This window comes from Pristiophorus japonicus, chromosome 21 (genome assembly GCF_044704955.1).
Source record: "Pristiophorus japonicus isolate sPriJap1 chromosome 21, sPriJap1.hap1, whole genome shotgun sequence".
NCBI lineage: Eukaryota > Metazoa > Chordata > Chondrichthyes > Pristiophoridae > Pristiophorus > Pristiophorus japonicus.
In genome coordinates, this window is record NC_091997.1 from 42,871,221 (window position 1) to 42,894,146 (window position 22,926).

Consider the following 22,926-nt stretch of genomic DNA (forward strand, 5'->3'; position numbering starts at 1 on the left):
CTGCTTGACAGGCTTGGCTCCCCTGTCGGACGGGGAATGGTCTGGAGGAGGCCGCAGCCCCAGGAGCGGGTAGGGAGCATGCAGCTGGGCTAATGATAGCGTGGGGTGGCGATGGTGTGTTATGTATGCAATAAATGTACAAACTGAGTACTGTTTAACTGAACAAGATACACCCTTGGCTTTACTTTATTATGACCCAAAGTGCCTGACTCACAAAATGGCTGGCCTTTTATACCAGAGCAGCACCATGTGCGTGCTGCTCAGTGGCTTCCAACAATGACACCATCTGGTGGCTACAAACAGCATGTACATACATGACGTGGTGGGAATCCAAATCTTGCGCGGGGGTGGGGTGGAAATCGCCGATTCTGGGGGAGCAGGGGTCTGATCATGGCGGCTATGTTGCCGATCCTGGAGGTGGGTGGGGTCCTGGAGGCAATCCTGGGGGAGAAGTAGGTTTTCTTGAGGGGAAGGCCGGGAGGTAGCTGGAAAGGCACCGATCTCATTCACGCAGTAGTCCTCTCCTCCCTTTAGTTGCCGGATTTCCCGAGGCCCGGGAAACTCAGCCAGCCAGGGTTATACCTGAAAGACAGATAAAATCTGAGGCATGCTGCCTCATTGTAATACTTAAATGACCAAGCCGCTTCCTGCAATTGGGTTGGTTGCTCCACCCATCCCAATCCCGTTAAAACTAGAAGTGGGTGGGTTTGAGGTTCTTAAAAATTTCTTATCCCACCGACCCAAACCCAACTGTTTTTGGGAGTTAAAATGTGCCTCTACGATTCTGTGGTCAGGTTAAGCACTTCACAGCCGCTGAATTATTTTTGAAGTGCAGTCGCTATTATCCAGGTCAATGCAAAGGATCGATTGCAAGATTCCTCCAAAGGAAATGTGGCAACTCGCTCCTCCCCCTCCTGCTGCTGCTGCCCCATCACACAACGGCCTCAACATTCAATACCCTGGGAGAAAAGCTTTGCATGTAGGTTGCTCTCCTTAGAGAGGAACAGTTTTAAAAGATAAAGCACTTTTCAAAGGATTGAGAGCTACAGATTCACCATGCATCCTGTGCACCTTGAACTACCCTTTGAACCTCACACAATGTCCAAGAACTTGCATTTTTACCCCACATTTTATGTCCTCAGGATTTCACGTATTTTAAAGCCAATTATTTTTGAAGTGTAGTCACTGTTGTTATCTAGGCCAACGTGACAGCCAATTTGTGCACAGCAAGGTCCCACAAACAGCAATGCGAAAAATGGTTTTAGTGAAGTTGGTTGAAAGACAAATATTTTCCAGGACAGCAGAAGAACTGCCCTTCTTCGATTGGTGCCATGGTATCTTTTACAACCTGAGCAGGCAGACACCTCAATCAAAAGACAGCACCTCCGACAGTGCAGCACTTCTTCGGTGTTGCACTGAAGTATCAGCTTGGATTACATCCTTAACTCTCTTCAGTGGGACTTGAACCTATGACTTTCTGATTCAGAGGTGAGAGCCTTACTAATGAGCTACAACTGCTAATGAACCAGGGCTGATAAACAAGATGAATTGACTAGTTCAGCCCAGAGAGCGGTGGAGGTTGGGTCATTGAATATATTTAAGGTGGAAATAGATTTTTGAAGGATAAGAGAGTCAAGGGTTATGGGGAGCTGGCAGGGAAATGGAGTTGAGGTCAAGATCAGATCAGCCTTGATCTTATTGAAAGGCGGAGCAGGCTGGAGGGGCCATATGGCCTACACTTGCTCCTATTTCCTATGTTATGTTTTGGTGGTGTTGGATGTCCCAGTCTCACACTTGCCCCGATAATACCTACCTGATCTGAACCGTACTCTGAGATGGAACCAGCCCAACTTTGATTACAGAAAACTCACACAGACCGATTTACTCACATTCTTCACAGAATATCTCCATTCAGTTTTAATACAGCGCATATCATAATTGCACTAACAGTTGATACAGCTTCAACAGCAAAACTTCCCAGGGACCCTGAAAAGCAGATTTTAAACTGTACATAGAAAAGAGATTTAAATATCATAATTTCAGGATCCGACCTTTCAAAAAAAAACTACTGGAAACCATTTCTTTGTGATAAACAGTGATGCACGGAGGGAATCCCAGTGTCTCAAGTTTGCTTCCTTTTAACCTGCTTTCTGCGATCCTGCGTGCAATACGCACACAGTCAGATCACAAACAGGAACTTAATCCATGCTCTGCGGACTTACAGAGGAATTAAAATACTATCAGAAACCTCTGGAAGTGTACAAAGTTTATTTTAAAATAGAATAAACTTTAAAAGCTGCGTAAGTCTAGTGCACAGGAGTGAGCCAATCGACACTGCTTTTACATAGCTTTCCTGGCAGGTTATTGCTGCTGGCTTATGATTACGGTGAGACTGCACACAATTTGTATTTTCCCTCACCGGGATTGAGGTGGTGTGTGCTCGGTATGCTTCACTGTGGCACTAAGGCAGCTGGGTAGAAAGGATCGACCGATGGGTCATCCCTCAGGAAGGTAGATCACTTTAAAGTCAGTGATTTTTTTTGCCAACAGTCACAACTGAGACTCCCGCGTGAGGAGCAGCCACTCGGCTGAGTTACCGAAGGGGCAGTTAGTGTCATGGAACTGGACTCCAGCAAGAGTCAGTGCTTTCAGAGGACAGGAGAAGGGGGAGAGCGGAGGAAGAACAAGTCAACTTCAGAAGAAAATTTTCATAGAAAATGGAGCTTGCTCTGCAATCAGCAGAGAGGTGATTGGCACAAGCCCCTGGAAGCACCACAGACATGAGCAGCGAGACATTCGAAGGTGCTTTTATATTGGTTTCATGGTGTGTTACTGCCGCTGCTCTATGGCACCTGTGTCTTGTGCAGCCCCAAAGTAAAATTGTAAGATCTACTGAAGCTGGCAGGGAAGATTCTTTTTATTAAATATTGTCTCTTCCAGATGACTGGTTGTAAAGCCTTTGGAGGTCAGGCAGCATCTGTGGAGAAAAAAACAAGAGTTCTGACGAAGGGTCATCGACCTGAAACGTTAACTCTGTTTCTCTCTCCACAGATGCTGCCTGACCCGCTGAGATTTCCAGCATTTTCAGTTTTTATTTCAGATTCCAGCTTCCGCAGTATTTTGCTTTTGTGAAGTCTTTGGGGACTGGATCACAAAAATATTCCAACAGGGTTCGACTACCTGTGCTCATTCAAACAGCAAATAAAGCCTGGAGGTTACTGTGAGCCACACAAACACTTAACACACACCCTAGCAAATGCCTTTCTCTGCTGTGTTAACGGAGATGTTACCCTGGTTATTTAAGATAGATTAACACCTCTGCTAAGACAGCAGCGAAGGATATTAACAAATGTGTTAAGCACTCACACGATAACATCACTCACAATAATCTCCAGCCTCAGCTCCTTAATACTGCGGTTGAATGTCACTGACTCTCCTGGTGGGTCACCTCTGTCGGGGGTCAACCTGTCCTCAAAGGGTTCAACTGCTTCTTCCCTTGGTGGGTGTGGGCCCCACAGCCCGGCACTGGTCTGCGCCATTGGGACCTGTCAACATGTCAAATGACAACTTAAGGCTGGACAGATTCTTTGCTAAACCTACAGTGCTTGCGATACAGACTCCCAGCATTTACAAAATACAATTACAAAAAAATTAAAAACACTGACATAAACTTTACATCACAATGCATTGTTAATATGAAGCAGAGAGCCTCAACGTCTACATGTAACCTCTGTACAAGTGCATCACCAGTAGGAGAGATTCGGGGGAAGGGGAGATATACAACAACAGAAGAAAAGGCCATTCAGAGCCCATCCTTCCACAGTACATACACAGCCACCTCAATTACAGACTCCCATCAGTTTCCATGCACTCTTCCCAATCCCCATTTGAATCAAACAGATTTGTTAATATCTCTGGGCAAGAAATCATGGCGGAGGTGCGGCGAATGAGATTACAGGGCCCAGAAGAGCCGAGGGCCCAGGGGCAGCACGGGCCAGCCCACATTGCGATATGTGTGCGCACTAGGTCCGTGCAGCAGAGCAGGTCTCCAGTCGTCCTGGTTAACCCTTGCCACTGGATAAAGGCCTAGCTCTGTCAAGCCCGTGTGGTGGCTGATGTGCAACGGTCACCACATGTTAAAAAAATCCATGCACAGGATTCTTCCACCCTTCAATTGGAGTTCAGGACTGGAACATCGAGTCCTTCATTGAAACATCTGTGAACTCTTGTGGAAGCAAGTCATCCTCGTTCGAGGGACCGCCTATGTTGACAATCCCCTTTCTCAACTGCTACTGATTCCATTTATTTTTTAAAGGCAGCAAATCGACCCAGAATTAACTACTTTTTTTTGATAGTCTGTTCCAGATCCACTATTTTGTGGGGGGTAAAAAATTTTCTTAATCTCTAATCTTGCTGTGGCTTATGCATTTTGTAATTTCATCCTCAAATTCCTTGTTCACGTTAGTTAGCCCAGTATCTCTGACTTAGCCATGCCCTTCATTGGTCTAGAGACCTGCACTGTGTCGCCTCTCAGCTCTCCACCAATGGGAATAACTTCAGGCACCCGTGTCTTCAGAATTTAGTTCCTGCAAGCCATGGCGTTGATAGACCAATCAGGTTAAAGAACACAGGTGCCAAGGACAATGGGCTGAGCTCAGTTAGTAGGGAGGGGCCCCACCAGGCACTGAGCCAGGCCCAATAGAGTTAAATCTCAGGATAAGAATTAAAAAAAACATTAAAAGCACAAGGATCCCAAGCACAGGGTTGTCAACTCTGGTTGGACCTGTTTCTGGAGGCTTCATCACATGACCTCCCGCCCAGTCAAACAGCCATTTCCCCCTCATCTCCAATATCTTTAGAAATAAAAAACCAACGTGTTCAAATCAAATGGGGGAAAAAAAAACACCTAATTGTTTATAATGCCCCTATGAAACTCCAGGCCATTCCTGGTGAATTAGCAACCCTACCCCAGCACTAGAGACAGGAGCTGGCATTGGTCGGGAAGGAAATGTTTTTAATGGGACCTCCACAATTACAATCCGTCCACAAGGAGCCCCTTCCCCCCCCTTGTGCACTCGTACAGAGTTTAAGCACGTGGAAGACATTTTTACCAAGACGTAACAATTTATGGATGAACCTCACCCTGCCCACCTCCCCACCCCCTTCCCCCTGATGGGGTGAGCAGGGTGGAACTGTAAACATTCCTGGGCAGACTAGGTCGAAGGTTTCGCCATCTCGTCAGAACAGGCCTTTGGCTTTTTTCCAATTCACCTGCTTCCAGCTGGGAAGCCTGTAAAATTCCCCCCGCGACATTTGCACGATTTTCTGCAAAGGAAAATAAGACAAAAAGGATTTTAAATCAGAGATATGTAATGGCAACTAAAGCAAGATAAAAGACAGAAGGAAAAACAGACTTACAGTAATGTCACATTTCTCTGACATGTCTCAAAATACTTCACGTACAATGAATTGCTTTTAAGGGCTGTCACGTGAGACAATGTGTCAGAAATGTTGTGTATAGCAAGATCCCACAGAGAAGATAATTTTTACACATATGAAATTGCCTTTGTTATATTCTGATAGTACCGTTGATTTAATGAAGAACTGCTAGACTGTGCCATCACTGAACCAAGTAAGAGGTTTTAAGAAAAAGAAAAAATGCATTTATATAGTATTGTACAGTATTAGGCAGTCCCTCGTATCGAGGATGACCTGCTTCCATACCAAAAAGGGATGAGTTCACAGGTGTTTCCATGAGGGACCTGACATTCTAGGTCCCGAACTACATACTGAAGGGTGGAAGATGCCTGTGCATGGACTCTTTTAACGTATGGTGACCGTTGCACACCAGCCACCACACGGGCTTGACAGAGCTAGGTCTTGATCCAGTGGCAAGGGTTAACCAAGATGACTGGAGACCAAGCTCTGCTGCACGGACCTAGTGTGCACACATACACCTACTATCCATAGATCGCAGTGTGAGCTGGCCCATGCTGCCCCTGAGCCCTCGCCTCTTCTGCCCAGAAGAAGCATTTATATAGCGCCTTCTCATGTCTTTCTGCAACACGTAGCACAGTCCCACAAACAGCAATAAGATTAATGACCAGTTGATGTGTTTCTGGTCTTGTTTGAGGGGAGAAGGTTTGTCAGGATACCAGAAGAATTTCCAGCTCTTCTTCAAATAGCGCCAAGGGATAGTTCACATCCAGCTTTGGTTTAACATTTTCATTGGCAAAAGTACCAGAGGGGTTAGTTTATTTTCACACAGCGATATGATCTGGAATGCACTGACTGAAAGAGTGGTGGGAGTACATTCAGTAGTAACATTCAAAAGGGAACTGGAGATCCATTTGAAATGTACAAAATTGCAGGAGCGTGGGACTAATTGGATCGCTCTTTCACAGAGACACAGCACAAGCACGATGGGCCGAATGGCCTCCCTCTGTGTTGTAAGATACAATGATCCTATCCCATCTGAAGGACAGGAATGCACTCACTGCTTCAGCACTGCACTGGAGGGTTAGCCTAGGACTGGGGTGCGAATTTGTCAATAATAATGAGGTACTGCTAAATTTGTAATGTTGCATATCATCAAGTACAGACGGGGTGACGCATATTAAAAGTGTTGAGCCACTGCTTCATCCGTGATATATGTTCTTTAAATAAACTACGTACTTGTGCCAGATCAATGGAACCTTCTCACCCGCTTAAAACAGTCAGAAAGTCACACCGAACTATCAAACAACAGAGAAACCCACAAAAGGCAAAGGAGATTTGAACTTTCAACCCTCCTCGCTTGAAGGTATTGTCTTCTAGCTGCAGTATTGCCCCGTGGACACCCATTGCTCTCACCGAAGTTGCCATTATTCACCTGTGAACCGAGACAGTGAGTGTTGTAAGGCTATTCAACGGTGTAGGCCTCACAGCCCCACCCGATCCATTGTTCACACACTCACTGAATTTGGTCAGTGCTGGGTTTGAATGCCAACATTTGGAGCCTCCGCGCTGGTCCCTCAAACTCGAGGACCATTCCGAGGAAGAATTCCCACCCAGCTAATCTCAGAAACCGCCACGTAATTTCACAGGAGTAATTCATCATCTTGGACAAGGGGGTTACCTGAAAATCTTCGTCAGACAGGTAGGTTTCGAGTCTGTGTGGGTCAACCCCATCCGGTAGGGGTCTGGACATAATCTCCTCCAGTGAGTACTGCGTCTTACACAGTCTCGACAAAGCATCCTGAACCAGGAGCACTCTGTTCACAACACCCTGCTGCACCTGAGCGACAAAAAGAATACTGGTGAAGAAAGTTACTCTTAATATCAAAAGTGCCAAACACTGTTGTGTAAATCACACTTAGACAGGCAGATAGGGGTAGATCTTTGTGCGATAGTGTAAAATGGGTGATAGTGAATTAACAGCCCATTTTTCATCTCTCCCCGATTAAGGTCAATGGGCTGGACTTCCCGCTCGGGGTTTTGCCCAGGTCTCCGACGCCCCGCCGCGATCCTCGGGTCGGGTTTTGTGGCAGCACTGAGCAGGAGCGCCAGGAAGAGCTGCGCCGGGTGTGCACCGCCTCTCGTTGTGACATCGGCGTGAGTTTTGAGTCTTGCCTGACCTGTCTGCAGGGCGGCCCCACGATCCCGGCGGCGAAGAGGAAGGTGATGGACTCCAAAGGTAAGTGCAAGTGTTTTTTGTGTTAATATTCTGCGCGACTTGTGTTACATACGAACATAAGAATTAGGAACAGGAGTAGGCCATCTAGCCCCTCGAGCCTGCTCCGCCATTCAATAAGATCATGGCTGATCTGGCCGTGGACTCAGCTCCACTTACCCGCCCGCTCCCCGTAACCCTTAATTCCCTTATTGGTTAAAAATCTATCTATCTGTGATTTGAATACATTCAATGAGCTAGCCTCAACTGCTTCCTTGGGCAGAGAATTCCACAGATTCACAACCTTCTGGGAGAAGAAATTCCTTCTCAACTCGGTTTTAAATTGGCTCCCCCGTATTTTGAGGCTGTGCCCCTTAGTTCTAGTCTCCCCGACCAGTGGAAACAACCTCTCTGCCTCTATCTTGTCTATCCCTTTCATGATTTTAAATGTTTCTATAAGATCATCCCTCATCCTTCTGAACTCCAACGAGTAAAGACCCAGTCTACTCAATCTATCATCATAAGGTAACCCCCTCATCTCCGGAATCAGCCTAGTGAATCGTCTCTGTACCCCTGTTGCGATGGCATGGGCAATGTTTTGGGAATGTTTATGTGTTTATTTTTGATAGGTTCTCCCCCCCACCCCTCCTTCCGGCCTCTCTCAGAGCGCTCCCAAGCTGGCTCGTTAGCTCGGGAGTTTCCTATCCCAGTGCCACAACGCCTCCCTCAGCGCTGTGCCCCCGATGCAGGGCCCAAACTGAAACACTAAAGCGCAAACTATTCCCAGCCGCTAACTTTCCCGCCCCGCCGCCATTATCGCCCCGGAAACAGAAAACCTAAAGTCGAACCCCAAGGAAATAAAAATGGGGAGAGATGTAAGACGGGCTGCGATTCACTTATCACCCGCTTTACAGTATCGCACAAAACCAAGAGCTACCCCATTTGGAATTCAGTGGTGATAATTGTACGTAACTCCATTAAACAGTTGAGATTGCAAACAGAGTTAGAAAACCAATAACATCACATTGGAACACAATGGAATGCATCCTAATACAGTGGTTATACGCCAGGTATCCGCTCGAGACGGCAACTTGCCTAGAGTGATGTAGCACTGCGTTATACCGTGCTCTCCCCACTGCTCTCTGGTCAGGCAAGTGCAGCATTACAACAACATCTTGCATTTAAATAGCGCCTGTAACATAGTGAAACATTCAACGGCGCTTCACAAGAGCGTAATCAGACAAAATTTGACACTGGAGATATTGGAACAAGTGCAGTAGGTATTATAGGGGGAGAGAGAGGTAGCGAGGGAATTTCAGAGACCCATAGGAGAGAAATGAAAAAAGGCATGACAACAGGAGAGAGCGGCACGTGGTGTAAAGTGAAGAGAAGAGAAGGAGGACTGGAAATGCTGGATGGGTCCGGAGCGGGTGCACAAACACACACACGAATGCACACAGGGAGACTCAGGTTACATAGGCAAAGACTGGATTCTGTTACGTTGTGCACGGTTCCACTCACTGGTCCAGCGTTTTAGTCACATTCTTTAATCTAACAAAAGAATCACACAGTGGGCTGGCACTGCGACTTGTAGCATTTTAAAAGGTTAAATGCTGTAAAGGAGGGAGTATCTGCACGCCAGATTATACAGCAAACAAACGCGCTAAAATTGGGAGAATTTTCATTCCAAGAAATAAATTGGCGCAAGTTTTTGGATTCAGAGCTTTGTCGCTGATCTCTGCTGAGGTGATAGGACTGGCCTGTCAGCCAGGATGGGAAATAAAAATCAGTCAGGGCTCCTGCTCCTGACTGCCTTCTTACTGTAAAGTGTCCTATTGCTCCGACACGGCAAGCGAGCCTCAGATGGGCAGAGGAAATGCTTCAAGGACACCCTCAAAGCCTCCCTGATAAAGTGCAACATCCCCACCGACATCTGGGAATCCCTGGCCCGAGACCACTCAAAGAGGAGGAGCAGCATCCGGGAGGGCGCTGAACACCTTGAGTCTCTTCGCTGGGAGCCAAGCGCAAACAGGAGCGCACGACAACCCAAGCACCCCACCCACCCGTCCCTCCAACCACCATCTGCCCCACCTGTGACAGAGACTGGAGATCCCGCATTGGTCTCTTCAGTCATCTGAGAACGCGTATTAGTGGGGAAGCAAGTCATCCTCATCTCCGAGGGACTGCCCGGGAGAAGTGACTGCGAAGTGCGGGTGCACGGACGTTGAGCAGCAGCAGGGTTGTGTGCGATGCCTTCCATGGTCAAGTAGCCGGATCGCCGCCTATACTGGTCCATAAAGAACGACCAATGGGCAAGATATTGGAGAGTGCCTGCCCCCATGGAACTATAACCCAGAATACTTCAGGAAAGAACAGCGGCAATCAATTTCTCTTCCTTCTAAAAAGCGCTTTATGAAGAAGCACGTTGTTGAGAAGTGCAGGTACCTGTTGTGCAATCTCTGTGTCGTATTCCCACCGCGGGAAGATGTTGGTGAAGGTTAGCGGCTCGGCGCCAGCGTGCACCAGGTATGCCCTCGGGGGCCGCTTCGGGTTCCTCTCTGCATGGACAAACACAAAGATTCCAGGCGCTGTCTCCACACACACGGCCTATTGTGAAGAATTGACTGTGTCGGCTCTGGGTTTCCGCCTCGCGCACTGTGCTGTGCGACTGACCTGTGCAGTATTGCAGTGCCGTCTCCATGGCGCACTTCCGCTCCATGTCCCATCGAATCTTCGCCGAGCCCGTGCTTTCAGTGTCCGATGGCCACCAGCCCTGCCACATGTAGACTTCGAGCCGGTTATCCACAAGGAACAACGCTGGAGGGACCCGACATACAAAATGAGACAGTGACAATAGAGTACCTGTACAACTTAGACGAAAGGGCCAATATTAACCCCCCAGTGAGGTACGGGTGGGAGGCCTAAGTTTGAGGCCTGGGAGTATTTGAACTCCTGGGCCTCGCCTGCATGCCCCCCGGTCAGCTGCCGGCCCGAAGCGGGTGGAGAACAACGGCTGGCCGGTGGACAGGAACGGAGGTTCAAGCGACCAGAGGCTGCCATCCGGCACCAGAGGACGGCTCACCGGCGAGCAAGTTATGGGTTTTGGGAGGATCCGGTAGAGGGAAGTGCAGGGGGTGGGGGGGCGGGGAGGGGGAGGGCCAGGAAAACACTCCGGCTCCTTCAGTCCTCACAAAGGATGGTTTTCTACTTACCTTGAGGGAGCTTCGGAGCCTAGGTCACACTGAGGGTGCCGGATGGTCAGAGTGTGTACAGGACAGGAATGACACCGCAAGGTTACAGATAATGGGGCCGAAATTCAGCCTCACAAAAGGCATCTTACCGCCAGAAAGCGGCGGCCAAGCGGTGGAGTGCAGTGGCCGCCGATTTGCAGTTGAATGGCTGGCGCCAGCGAAATTCACCGTGGTGGATTTTCCGACGGTTCCCACTCCCGCCCTGCTGCTGCCAATCAAAGCATGCACCGCCGATCTCCCGCACCTTCATCGAAATTCAGCTTAAAAAATCTTCGATCCACCGTGCGGTGCCCCCGGCAGCTTTTTCTGTCGGTGCACCTTGTTTTCTGCGTGTGGGACTTGGCAGCACGGCCATTAAAGGGGAGGGCTCACTGCTGCGGCGGCCATTTTATTTTATTTTGCCGGCCAACTTCCAGATCGGCCGGACAAATACCGCCACCCGGGTTCAGCCAGGCCGCCAACAGGCAGCCTGGCACCTCCCTCTTGGGGGCCAGGCCACTGGTCCAGCCAAAACCCTCCCTGGTGGCCCAGTGGATCTAACTAAAAGCTTCGCGGAGCTCGCAGCGGCCCTCCCCTTTAAGTGAAGGGGAGAGACGTGGTGACGCACACGCCTCAAGACGTCATCGCTGCTCCGCTGATGATTGACAGCGGAGGTGACTCTGTCCCGCCTCCACCTCTGCCCCTCTTGTTGCCAATCTTCTGCGCACCGCCCCCACTTCTGCCCCCATTATGACCGACTTCCGGTCGACTTAAAAAAACCCAACAAAGATCTGAATTTCGCGAAAGAGGCCATCTCATCCAATGCGGTGGAAAAAGCACTTCAGAAGCGGTAGGTGTGACCCTTTTCGGGCGGGCCTGAGTTTCTACCCCAATGTCACATAACCACGAGAGTGAAGCTCGGCTACTTTCAAAGCATCATGTGGACCTCAAGAAGGGATTAACAGGGGTCGACAGCCAGAGAAAAAGAAAAAAAGAGAGAAATAGAAAATAGTTGGGAATGTGGTGAGAGAGAAAGGGATAAAAAGAGGATGCAGGAAACAATAAGAGAATCTTCACTCAGGAAAATGTTAAATTAAAAAAAAAATATCTCCACCTGCTTTTGTTGACAGTTGAAAAAGGTCACTGCAATTGCTTACACTTGTGAGGAGGAGCCCTTAAAATGCAACGTACATGAGACAAAGGAGTAGAGGTAGAGACACAAATCGAGAAAGGCTGACAAACTGGTCTTTCCTCATTCTAATTTGATTTTTTTTTAATAAAGTTGAACTTTTGGAAGCAAACGAAGCCTCTGAACGAAAATGATCAGAAGGGAGGTTAGAAGGGGAGGGAGAAAGAGAGACTGGGGTGGATTGAGACAGTGCGACTTAAAAAAGCACAACTATAGAGAAAGGCAGGATATTTCCCGTCTCATTCTAATTTGATTTATTTTTTAAGTTGAATTTTGAAAGCAAACACACCCGCTTTGGGGAAAAGAAGGTAGGCAGGAAATTAATTGAGGGGAGATTATTCAGGTTGAGCAGATAGTTCAAAGGGGACAGAGATGGGGTAGCGATGGGACAGAGGGATGGTAGGAATAGGAACAAGGAAGTGGTGAAAGCATTAGTGACTGGGGGAGGGGAGATGGTAGGAACCAATGTTGAAATGTTTCAAAGCATTTCATCAAATAAATTATTTCTGAGGGGCTACTTTGATTGTTGTTCGGTATGAGGCAGCCATTTTAACATAAGAACATAAGAAATAGGAACAGGAGTAGGCCACATGGCCCCTCGAGCCTGCTCCGCCATTTAATACGATTAAGGCTGATCCGATCATGGACTCAGGTCCACTTCCCTGCCCACTCCCCATAACCCCTTATTCCCTTATTCTGTCTTAAATTTATTCAATGACCCAGCTTCCACAGCTCTCTGAGGCAGCGAATTCCACAGATTTATAACCCTCTGAGAGAAGAAATTCCTCCTCATCTCAGTTTTAAATGGGTGGCCCCTTATTCTAAGATTATGCCTCCTAGTTCTAGTCTCCCCTATCAGTGCAAACATCCTCTCTGCATCCACCTTGTCAAGCCCCCTCATAATCTTATACGTTTCGATAAGATCATCTCTCGTTCTTCTGAATTCCAATGAGTAGAGGCCCAACCTACTCAACCTTTCCTCATAAGTCAACCCCCTCATCTCCGGAATCAACCTAGTGAACCTGCTCACAACACGATCCGATAAACAGCAATAAGCTACAAATGAGCAAGTAATCTGTCCTCAGTTTTTCTTGGTGATAAATGGTGAGGGAGGAATGTTGGTTAGGACACCGGGAGAATTCCCAGCTTCACTGGGCACTGCATCTTTGAATACAGGCTGTGTAATATCGAGCAGGCAGATGGGATTTTGGGTGAAGAGCACTCCCTCAGTGCTACAATGTGGGGCCTTGCTGTGTTGCCGCGTTTCCTACATTATAACAGTGACTACACTTCAAAAAGTACTTCATTGGCTTTAGAAGGACTTTGGGATGTCCTGAGATCGTAGAGGCGCTATATAAATGCAAGTCTTTCTTTTATCGTGGAGTCAGGTTCGATTAGGTGTTCAAATTCTCGATTGAAACTTCAACCCAAAATGTTATGACACAAAAGAAAAGAATCGTAGCCAAGTTAACAATGATGTTATGGGAGAAAGACCCACCAGAATGCTCTTGTCTTGTGGAGCGTTATCCCTGTCTCATTCTTGTGCCCTTGTGTGTGCCTGCCCCACACCTGCTCGGTGGCGCATGCAGGAAGGAGGGCTCACCTGGCTGAGGTACTGAGTAGAGGTCCTCCTGTAGAAATGGCATGGCCATGACTCCACTAGAGACGCGGGTGGGACTGAGCTGCTCCGTCACGGTAAACTCCCCCGAGGAAGCAGTCATCCTGAAGATCCGCACCGTGAAGTTGTACTTCCCGGGATCTGTAAGACAGAAAAGATAATAATCGACACCAGGGAGCCAGACACCTGGATTATTAAATAGCCCCAATGAGACAATTAGCAACGAGCTGGCAGCTTTCTGATGTCTGAGCACCTTACTACCATCAAATACAACCTCAACCAAAAGAAAATATAACCAGTGCCCAGTGAATCAGGACCCTACATTCCTGCTACTCCCAGTGAATCAGGACCCTACACTCCTGCTACTCCCAGTGAATCAGGACCCTACACTCCCCCTGCTCCCAGTGAATCAGGACCCTACACTCCACCTGCTCCCAGTGAATCAGGACCCTGCACTCCCCCTGCTCCCAGTGAATCAGGACCCTATACTCCCCCTGCTCCCAGTGAATCAAGACCCTACACTCCCCCTGCTCCCAGTGAATCAGGATCCTACACTCCCCCTGCTCCCAGTGAATCAGGACCCTACACGCCCGCTACTCCCAGTGAATTGGGACCCTACACTCCGCCTGCTCCCAGTGAATTGGGACCCTACACTCCCCCTGCTCCCAGTGAATCAGGACCCTACACTCCCCCAGCTCCCAGTGAATCGGGACCCTACACTCCCCCTGCTCCCAGTGAATCGGGACCCTACACTCCCCCTGCTCCCAGTGAATCTGGACCTACACTCCCCCTGCTCCTAGTGACCCTACACTCCCCCTGCTCCCAGTGACCCTACACTCTCCCTGTTCCCAGTGACCCTACACTCCCCCTGCTCCCAGTGACCCTACACTCCCCCTGCTCCCAGTGAATCAGGACCCTACACTCCCCCTGCTCCCAGTGAATCGGGACCCTACACTCCCCCTGCTCCCAGTGAATCGGGACCCTACACTCCCCCTGCTCCCAGTGAATCGGGACCCTACATTCCCCCTGCTCCCAGTGACCCTACACTCCTCCTACTCCCAGTGAATCTACACTCCCCCTGCTCCCAGTGAATCAGGACCCTACATTCCCCCTGCTCCCAGTGACCCTACACTCCCCCTGCTCCCAGTGATCCTACACTCCCCCTGCTCCCAGTGACCCTACACTCCCCCTGCTCCCAGTGAATCTACACTCACCCTGCTCCCAGTGACCCTACACTCCCCTTGCTCCCAGTGAATCATGACCCTACACTCCCCCTACTCCCAGCCCAGAATCCGAAATCCATTACCTTGTAACATGCAGTCATACACTTTGCGATCCTCTTGTCCCAAGGCATGCCAGAACTCTGGCACTTCTGAGCCTTCCTCCAACTCACGCACTGTCACATCTGTCCCAGTCCACAGACCCAGCTCCTGAGGAGGTCTGAGGAAAGAAAGAACTGGAATTTATACTGAGCCGAATCCCGACTCTCAGAAATGTCCCGAAAACCTTTCTCATACAATGAATCACTCCGAAACCCAGCTGCTGCTATTTGCTTGAAAATCTCAGCCATCATGTTCACAGCAAGATCCAACAAACAGCAGCAAGCAGAACGACCGCCTTTGGTGGTGTTGGCAGAGTGATAAATGTTGACCGGGACAATGGGAGAACTCTCTGCTCTCCAAATAATGCCCTAGGATTCTAAATGTACACTCAATATATACTGGAATCACCAGAACAGGCAGACAGGACCGAAGTTGAACATCTCGCCCGATGGACATTGCCTCTGACATTCCTTCAGTGTTAGCCTAGTTTGTGTGTTTCAGTCCTGCAGTGGGATTAGGAACCACAATCTGCTGGCTCAGAGCTGAGAATCCGATTAACTGAGCCAAGCTCATTTCAAACTGCTAACCACAATGCAACAGAACAGGATAGAGAATCCATTAGGCCACGATTTCTGAACTGTAATCTTATTCTATTTTGTTCTTTTCCAATTGCTTTCAGTGGGAGCACAAGCCAGCATTTCTGAAACACTTTGCTTCGGCGCAGTCTGGAGATATCCAAAGGTTTAAAAATTGGAAGATTGAAGTCTGGATTAAAACAGGCTGCGAGACGATATTAGCCATTGAAATGAGTAGCTGGTTATTTATCTGTATGTTAAGTATTTGAGTGTGCCTTTGTTATTATGATCTGGTTTGTGTACAGTAGCTCAGAAAGCAGTTAGTCGTGATTTCAGGACAGTGCCATTTTGATTCTACATCGTCTGCAATGTTAATTGTCTAAATGTACTATACAAAGTTCAAAGGCTTTTTTGGTATAAAGATGTGGGTTTGACACACACACATTGGGCACTGGAAACTCGGAAGGTGTGTGTGTCACAAGCAGCCATGGAAATCGGAGCGGACGGGGCGTGCGCCAAAAACTGGGAAAAGCGTACTGCCAAAGTGAAACAAAAGCTGCGCTCCCTCTCCATAGCAGGAAAGAACCTGGTCATCAGGAGTGAGTGCTCTCGGGGTTGCTGCACATGGCACAGGTCTGGCCCATCTCACGCTCACCCGGGCCGTCTTCCACTTTGTCTGGAGGTCCGAAATGGAATGTATCCGCAGAGACACGATGTATAAATCTCTGGACAGTGGAGGAAAGAATGTTCCGAACGTGGCCCTCATCCTGAGGGCCACCTTTGTGTGCGGCTGCATCAAGCTGTGCACAGACCCCCAGTATGCAAACACCAAGTGTCACTACGTGCTGAGGTTCTACCTGTCCCCGGTGTTGCGAAGGATGGGTCTGGCTACGCTGCCGCGAAACGCCCCACCAGCTGGACCATGCCTGTCCACCTGTCCTTCGTGGAAAAGTTTTTCAGGAAAAACCCCTTTGACCACAAGGCCATAAAGCAGTGGTTGGCATGTAAGGTCCTGGACGCCCTACGAAAGGAGAGGGTGGACCCTGCCGGGTGGTTCCCCGAGCAGACTGTCAAACTCATCTGGCAGAATGTCTCATCACCAGAGCTTTCACACAAGCACCAAGACGTAGCTTGGTTGGCGATGAGGAGAGCCCTACCCGTCAGATCCTTCATGCACAGCCGGGGTTTCAGAGACACGGCACTCTGCCCCCGAGTTGGCTGTGGTGCGGACGAGACAGTCATCCATCTTCTTTGGGATTGCCCCTTTGCAAGGCAGGTCTGGATGGAGATGCAGTGGTTGCTGTCGAGGTTCATCCCAAGCAGCTCCGTAACACAGGACTCTGTGCTCTGCGGGCTGTTCCCAGGGACACACACCGAGACAGATATCACCTGCTGCTGGAGGGCCATCAACTCGGTGAAAGACGCACTTTGGTCTTGCCGAAACTTTCTGGTCTTCCAGAGCAAGGAGATGTCCACGTCTGCGTGTTGCAGACTGGCGCAATCCAAGATCCAGGAGTACGTGCTGAGGGACGCACTTAAAATTGGTGCAGTCGCCACAAAGGCACGGTGGGGAAGGGCCACAGTTTAAAGCCCTTCCGCCACGGTAAACCCAGGGGCTGGAATCAGTAAAAAACTCCCCTCGGGCTGCAATGGTAAACCCTTTGTATACATAGAGCACTGTGATCTGAAAAAACTTATGCAGTGCCATGTATAATACAAATTCTGTTTAGTAATGTATGTTGCAAAGAAATGTAACTGTACCCACCCTCACTGTGTACCGTATAGTGACACATGTAATGTAACTTGATGAACATACCACAATGTATCCTGGATTGTATGAATTGTACCTTGAAATGTAAAGTAAAGAAATGTATTGAACGGAACTGCGGTCAGCATCCAAATGTAATGTATGGAATTGCTGACCGCATCCAAATGTACTGAACTACTTTCCAATGTATTGTGCAAATTTTTTAAATGAATAAAGTATATTTTGAAATTTAAAAAAAGCCATGGAAATCGGAACAAACTGAGCTGCCTTTGTGAAGTGTCTCAGTAACTTTCATACTTGGTTTGTACAGTATGAATGTCTAAATAAAAGACCTGATCCTGCCATTACTACAACTGAGTGTGTGTAATTGACGTTTAAAGCACCAAAGCAAAGAGAGCAAGAAGGCTGTACAACACTTTCCAATATTTCTCTCCCCTCTCCTCCAGGAGCAGGCCAGTCAACCCATAGTTGAGCCCAATCCTGGTCTGACTTGGTTGAGGTCACTGCGTAGTAACTGGGAAGAAGAAACTTGGTCATTTTTCTCTCTCAATCCCAAAGGTGCTGAGGTTAACTGTAGCAACCCGAGGTGGAGCAGCTCAGACCAGGACATCAGAAATGGACATCTTTTTGGTTTGTGTGGCGAATTTGCCTACTGAGCTATGATGAGAACTCTTGATTTTGGTATAGAGTTGCATAGAAAGACTCAAGTTAATTGGTGAAAATATATGTATTGTAGCCACCAACATGTTAACAGAGCCGGGGGATGGGGAGAGGGGGGGCGGCGGTAAGGAACATTTGGAGCATGGGGGAGGGGAGGAGGTGAGGTGCACTCAGAGAGGTGGGACACAGTCAGAGGGGGGACCAGTTTTGACCAGGCCTGCCTGGCGAACCAAACCTGACTGAAAGCTGAGGTGTCAACCTCCCTGTTACTGCATCGCCCGCAGACTGGTTCCTGGTTCCCATGGTGATGGGGGAACATGTATTCAATTTTGCAGATCATGGCAGAAAAGAATGACTGCACAGAAACTCCTCAGATTTGATATTGGAGTTTCAATCCTTTTCCTTTAAAGGAGGAGCAGGGAGGTGAAGAGGGAAATGAAAGTATCCAGGGGCCGAAATTGCCCCTTTTTTGCGCCCCGTTAGTGCCCGGAGGGTGCAATTGCCTTTTTGCCCGGGGGTGTGCAGCAGCTGTCTCGGGGTGAAATTGCCCCCGAAATTTGGGGGCAATTTGACGATAGCGCCGTGCCCCATGATTTGCACCTCAGGCCGGCGCGCACCCTTCCGATGATGTCATCGCCGTGCGCGCCGACCCCTTTGGCCCGGGCCGCCATCTTATTTGTCTGGCGTCCCGACAATGGCGGCCCTCATCGTGACCAAGCTGCCATCAAGCAGTCCGGCACTCCTCTTTGGGTGCCGGACCGCTGGCCCGGTCGAGACTGTCCCTGGTGGCCACCAAAGGGCCTGCAGAGTCCGGAGCGGCCCTCCCCTTTAACTGAAGGGGAGGGGCGTTGTGGCGTGTCAGTGCTACACGGAGTATCCGTGGAGTGCTGACCTGTTCAACACACCGCTGACGCCTCGGGAGCGACCCTGAAACAACACAGAGCGTCCGAGACAGCGCTCTGCCTTGTTTGAGGAGCGCGAGCAGCAATTCCACACCGGGAGGCGGGACTTCCCGCCCAGGCGATCACTGACCCGGAAGGTTACTGCCCCCAGACGGGGCGCGGGGCAGTTTCGTCCAACCCGCGCTTTGTTTAACATAATAATTATCAGGAACTGTCGCTTTAATTTGTGAGACGACTTTCTGAATGCAATTGCTTCCTTACCGTTCTTTAATCTGATTGGCTGCGGTCCTGCCGACCTCCTTTACACTGTCTTGAGCTTTGCAGCCATGCCACAGATGGATGAGAGCTTGCTGAGTGTTCACCAGGGCAAGCGAGCCCCTGGAACGCAGACTGCTGCACCTGCACTCCACCTCCAGGAGACTCCCCTCCATCGGGACCTCACCCTGCACTATGTATAGCCGCCAAAGACCTGCTGAAGACAGATGGCAAAATAACTTAGAATGACTTACATTTATATAGCACCTTAATAAGACCTTATGGCACTATTCAAAGGCGAGCAGGGGGGTTCTCCCTGGCCAACATCCATCACTCAACTAATATCAGTATAACAGACCATCTGGTCATTTATTTCATTGCTGTTTGTGGGAGCTTGCTGTGCACAAACTGGCTGCTGTGCTGGCCTACATTGCCAGTGAGCACACTTCAAAACTACTTCAGTGGCTACAAAGTGCTTTGGGAAGTCCAGAGGTCACAAAAAGCACGATATCAATGCAAGTTCTCGGCTTTAAGTCCCCAACATTCCAAGACGCTTCACCACCAATTAATTATTTCTGAAGTGTAGCCACACACACAGGCAAAACGTGTCTGTTTTGGTCGTGTCGGCTGACGGATAGATGTTGCCAGGACACTGGCAAAGCTCTTTGCACTTTCTCAAAACAGTGCCGTGAGATTTTTCATATCCATCTGAACAGGTAGAGGGGGCCTGCATTAATATCCCGCCAGTACAAGTGTCAGCACAGATTATGTGCTCAAATCCTGGAGTAGGGCTTGAACTCACAACCTTCGAACTCAGAGACAAGGGCGCGACCAACCAGGCCAAGCTGCCACTTGTTGAATTGACGGCCTTTAATGTTCTCGTTGATCAATGCATGGTCAATTATATATTGCAGACACTGAGGTTGTAGGAACATAGAGGCCAGGAATGACAAACGATCGGTGAAGATGGTAGACCTTTCTCAAGTGCTGAACCAGCTCCTTGCATCAGAATTGCCCAGCAAAATCCCCTCCCAAGTGTATTGCATGCACCTTGTCGAGCTGTTGAGTTGTGAGTGGCTTAGCCAGTCACGTGGTGTTCAATAAAACCCCATCTAGTTGGGTTCGGGGGATCCACGATGAGGCAGGTGGTTGTGAGCCTGGTGGATGAACTGGTAATGTGTAGTGTGATTGTTAAACCTTTGTTAATAAACCAACTAGTTCTTAATAGCAATGTGTTGTTATGAATTCTTAAGCAAAGAAGCCATGAAGCAAATACATTACACCGAGGAAGAATTTGGTGTTTCTACCGGCAATGCCATAGGTCGTGTTCTTTGGGAAGGGTCTTGGATGGCCAAATTGGGATGTAAAAGGAATTGGGATGTCAAAGGAACAAAAGGAAATCCCATTTTAACAAAGCCCAGCAAAGTGTATAAGATAGAGCGAGTATAAATATGAGAGAGAGAGAGAGAGAGAGATGAGTCATTGGGGGGAGGGGCGGGAGTGCTAATTTTGATTTTGTGCAATAGTGTAAAATGGCAATCTGTGTTACATCTCTCCCCATTTTTATTTCCACTGACTTCATTAGAGAGAAACATTGGGAGATGTAAAACAGGCTCCTGATTCGCTCTTGCCCGTTTTATACCCACTCACAAAGTCAAATATACCCCCACACATTCAGGCTATAGGTATGTGGGTATCTGAGGTTACTGGGAGGTCCCTCCCTTAAACATCCATCACACATTGTAATTTTTGCAATTCTTCCGCACGATGGACTCAATCTCTCTTTGCTTCTCTTCTCCTTCAAACAAAAATATTCACAATCCAAACCTTGTGGGCGTCTTGTGTTCTCCCTCCTGCCACTGTGGATCATCATTCCTCCTTGGAACAGCTGGAGAAAGCAGGGGGGCTCCTTTCCCTGTGACACCAGCACCTAGGGCAAAAGTACAAACATTTAACCCTCTGTCAACCAACAGCATTGTTTCAGCAAACCTGTATTAAGTAGGAATGTTTTGCTTCAGCACCCCCCAAACCCAGGAACACCACCACTTCTAAGTTCCCCTCTAAGTCACCCACCAACCTGACTTGGAAATATATCCCATTTCCTTCATCGTCGCTGGGTCAAAATCCTGGAACTCCCTCTCTAATACTGTGGGAGTACCTTCACCACACGGACTGCAGCGGTTCAAGAAGGCGGCTCACCACCACCTTCTCAAGGGCAACTAGGGACGGGCAATAAATGCTGGCCTTGCCAGCGATGCCCACATCCCAGGAACGAATTTTAAAAATCCACTGGGAAAATTGAAAACAGTCATTTTTTGATGCTGTACGGTGCAGTGTTACATGGTATATTTGTCATATACAGTACACGGTGTAGTGTACATGATTCAGAGTGATAGCTGGTGAATAAGGCCTCGCAAATAGTCCTGGACACAGATTTTGGGGAATATTGGAATATGCTGCCTAACTTGTCTGTAACTGGTAGCTTTCAGTTAAGGCACTGGGAGCTGTCAATAGCCATATTTTGAAGAGGGAATTAAGTGCATTGGACTAAAGGCTTGTAAATGACTATTTCGGACGCGATGATCAGCTGCTTGCAATTGGCCAGACATAGGGGCCAAATTAAAATACAAATTTCTCACTTGGACTCATTCCCCATAATGAACTATTTTCCAATGTTTGAACCGGCCTGTTTACTGGGAAAGCCCTCACGGTCTGCCTGTGGTTGGGAGGAGGTGCAAGAAGTCTCAGGGAGAGTGAAGGCAGGGCGTTACAATCAGGGAGCTGATCCTCCGCCATTGATGGGAGACAACATCGTCAGCATTTCTGAGCAGATGGGCCAGTCTGCGTGCAATGTGTTAGGCCCATCTGGCTCTGCCTTGCACTTTGACACTGGAGGACACTCACCAACCAGCTAATCAGCACACATCAGGAAGTCTAATGTGGTGGAGGTTGAGAATGATTACACTAGTGTCTCGAATTCCCAACTCGGAAAACTTCGACCCTCAATCTTCAGAAAGAACTTGCATTTACAGTACATCGCCTCTTTCATGACCATAGGACATCCTTACAGCCAATGAAGACTTTTGAACTGTAGTCACTGTTATACATCTAGGCTGACACTCCCAGTGCAGTGCTGAGGGAGTGCTACACTGTCAGAGGTGCCGTCTTTCGGATGCGATGTTAAACCGAGGCCCCGTCTGCTCTCTCAGGTGGACGTAAAAGATCCCATGGCACTATTTCGAAGAAGAGCAGGGGAGATAGCCCCGGTGTCCTGGCCAATATTTATCCCTCAATTAACATAACAAAAACAGATTATCTGGTCATTATCACATTGCTGGTTTGGGAGCTTGCTGTGCGCAAATTGGCTGCTGCGTTTCCTACATTACAACAGTGACTACACTCCAAAAGTGCTTCATTCGAAGAAGAGCAAGGGAGCTAAAATATGCTACCGTACCATACCCCGTCTGTTGGAAGGGGACCGGATTAGGTTACGCTGTGATCGTTGTCACACTCAAATAGTCTACTGATACCCGAGACTAGATTGTCCACTTTTGGGGTCGTTTATGTTGGGTCAATTGAAATGTTCCAGATTGGGATTGATATATTTTTGTTGGGTAAGGGTATCGAGGGATACGGAGCAAAGGCGGGTAAATGGGGTTGAGGTCGAGATCAGTCAAGATAATAGAATGGCGGAGCATGCTCGAGGGGCTGAATGGCCTGCCCCTGTCCCTATAGTTGCTCAGTCTGGTTTTGGGT

At 48.6% G+C, this 22,926-nt stretch overlaps 1 protein-coding gene across 15 annotated transcripts in view; it reads right to left on the minus strand.

Annotated features, from left to right (window-relative positions):
* Positions 1–1,904: 1,904 nt before the first annotated feature.
* The window catches only part of LOC139233972 (supervillin-like), a 236,529-nt gene continuing 215,507 nt past the window's right edge, over positions 1,905–22,926 (minus strand). For 14 of the 15 annotated variants that reach the window (XM_070864696.1, XM_070864701.1, XM_070864699.1 and 11 more), the window contains 8 exons: positions 20,998–21,100; positions 19,177–19,387; positions 14,995–15,128; positions 13,674–13,829; positions 10,325–10,468; positions 10,097–10,209; positions 7,118–7,276; positions 1,905–5,325 (listed from right to left, as the gene is read on the minus strand). In XM_070864696.1, the coding sequence (XP_070720797.1) occupies positions 5,239–5,325; positions 7,118–7,276; positions 10,097–10,209; positions 10,325–10,468; positions 13,674–13,829; positions 14,995–15,128; positions 19,177–19,387; positions 20,998–21,100 (1,107 nt within the window). In that variant the 3' untranslated portion in view covers positions 1,905–5,238. The remainder of the gene's footprint in view (positions 5,326–7,117; positions 7,277–10,096; positions 10,210–10,324; positions 10,469–13,673; positions 13,830–14,994; positions 15,129–19,176; positions 19,388–20,997; positions 21,101–22,926) is intronic. The other variant, XM_070864697.1, reaches the window with a different exon arrangement.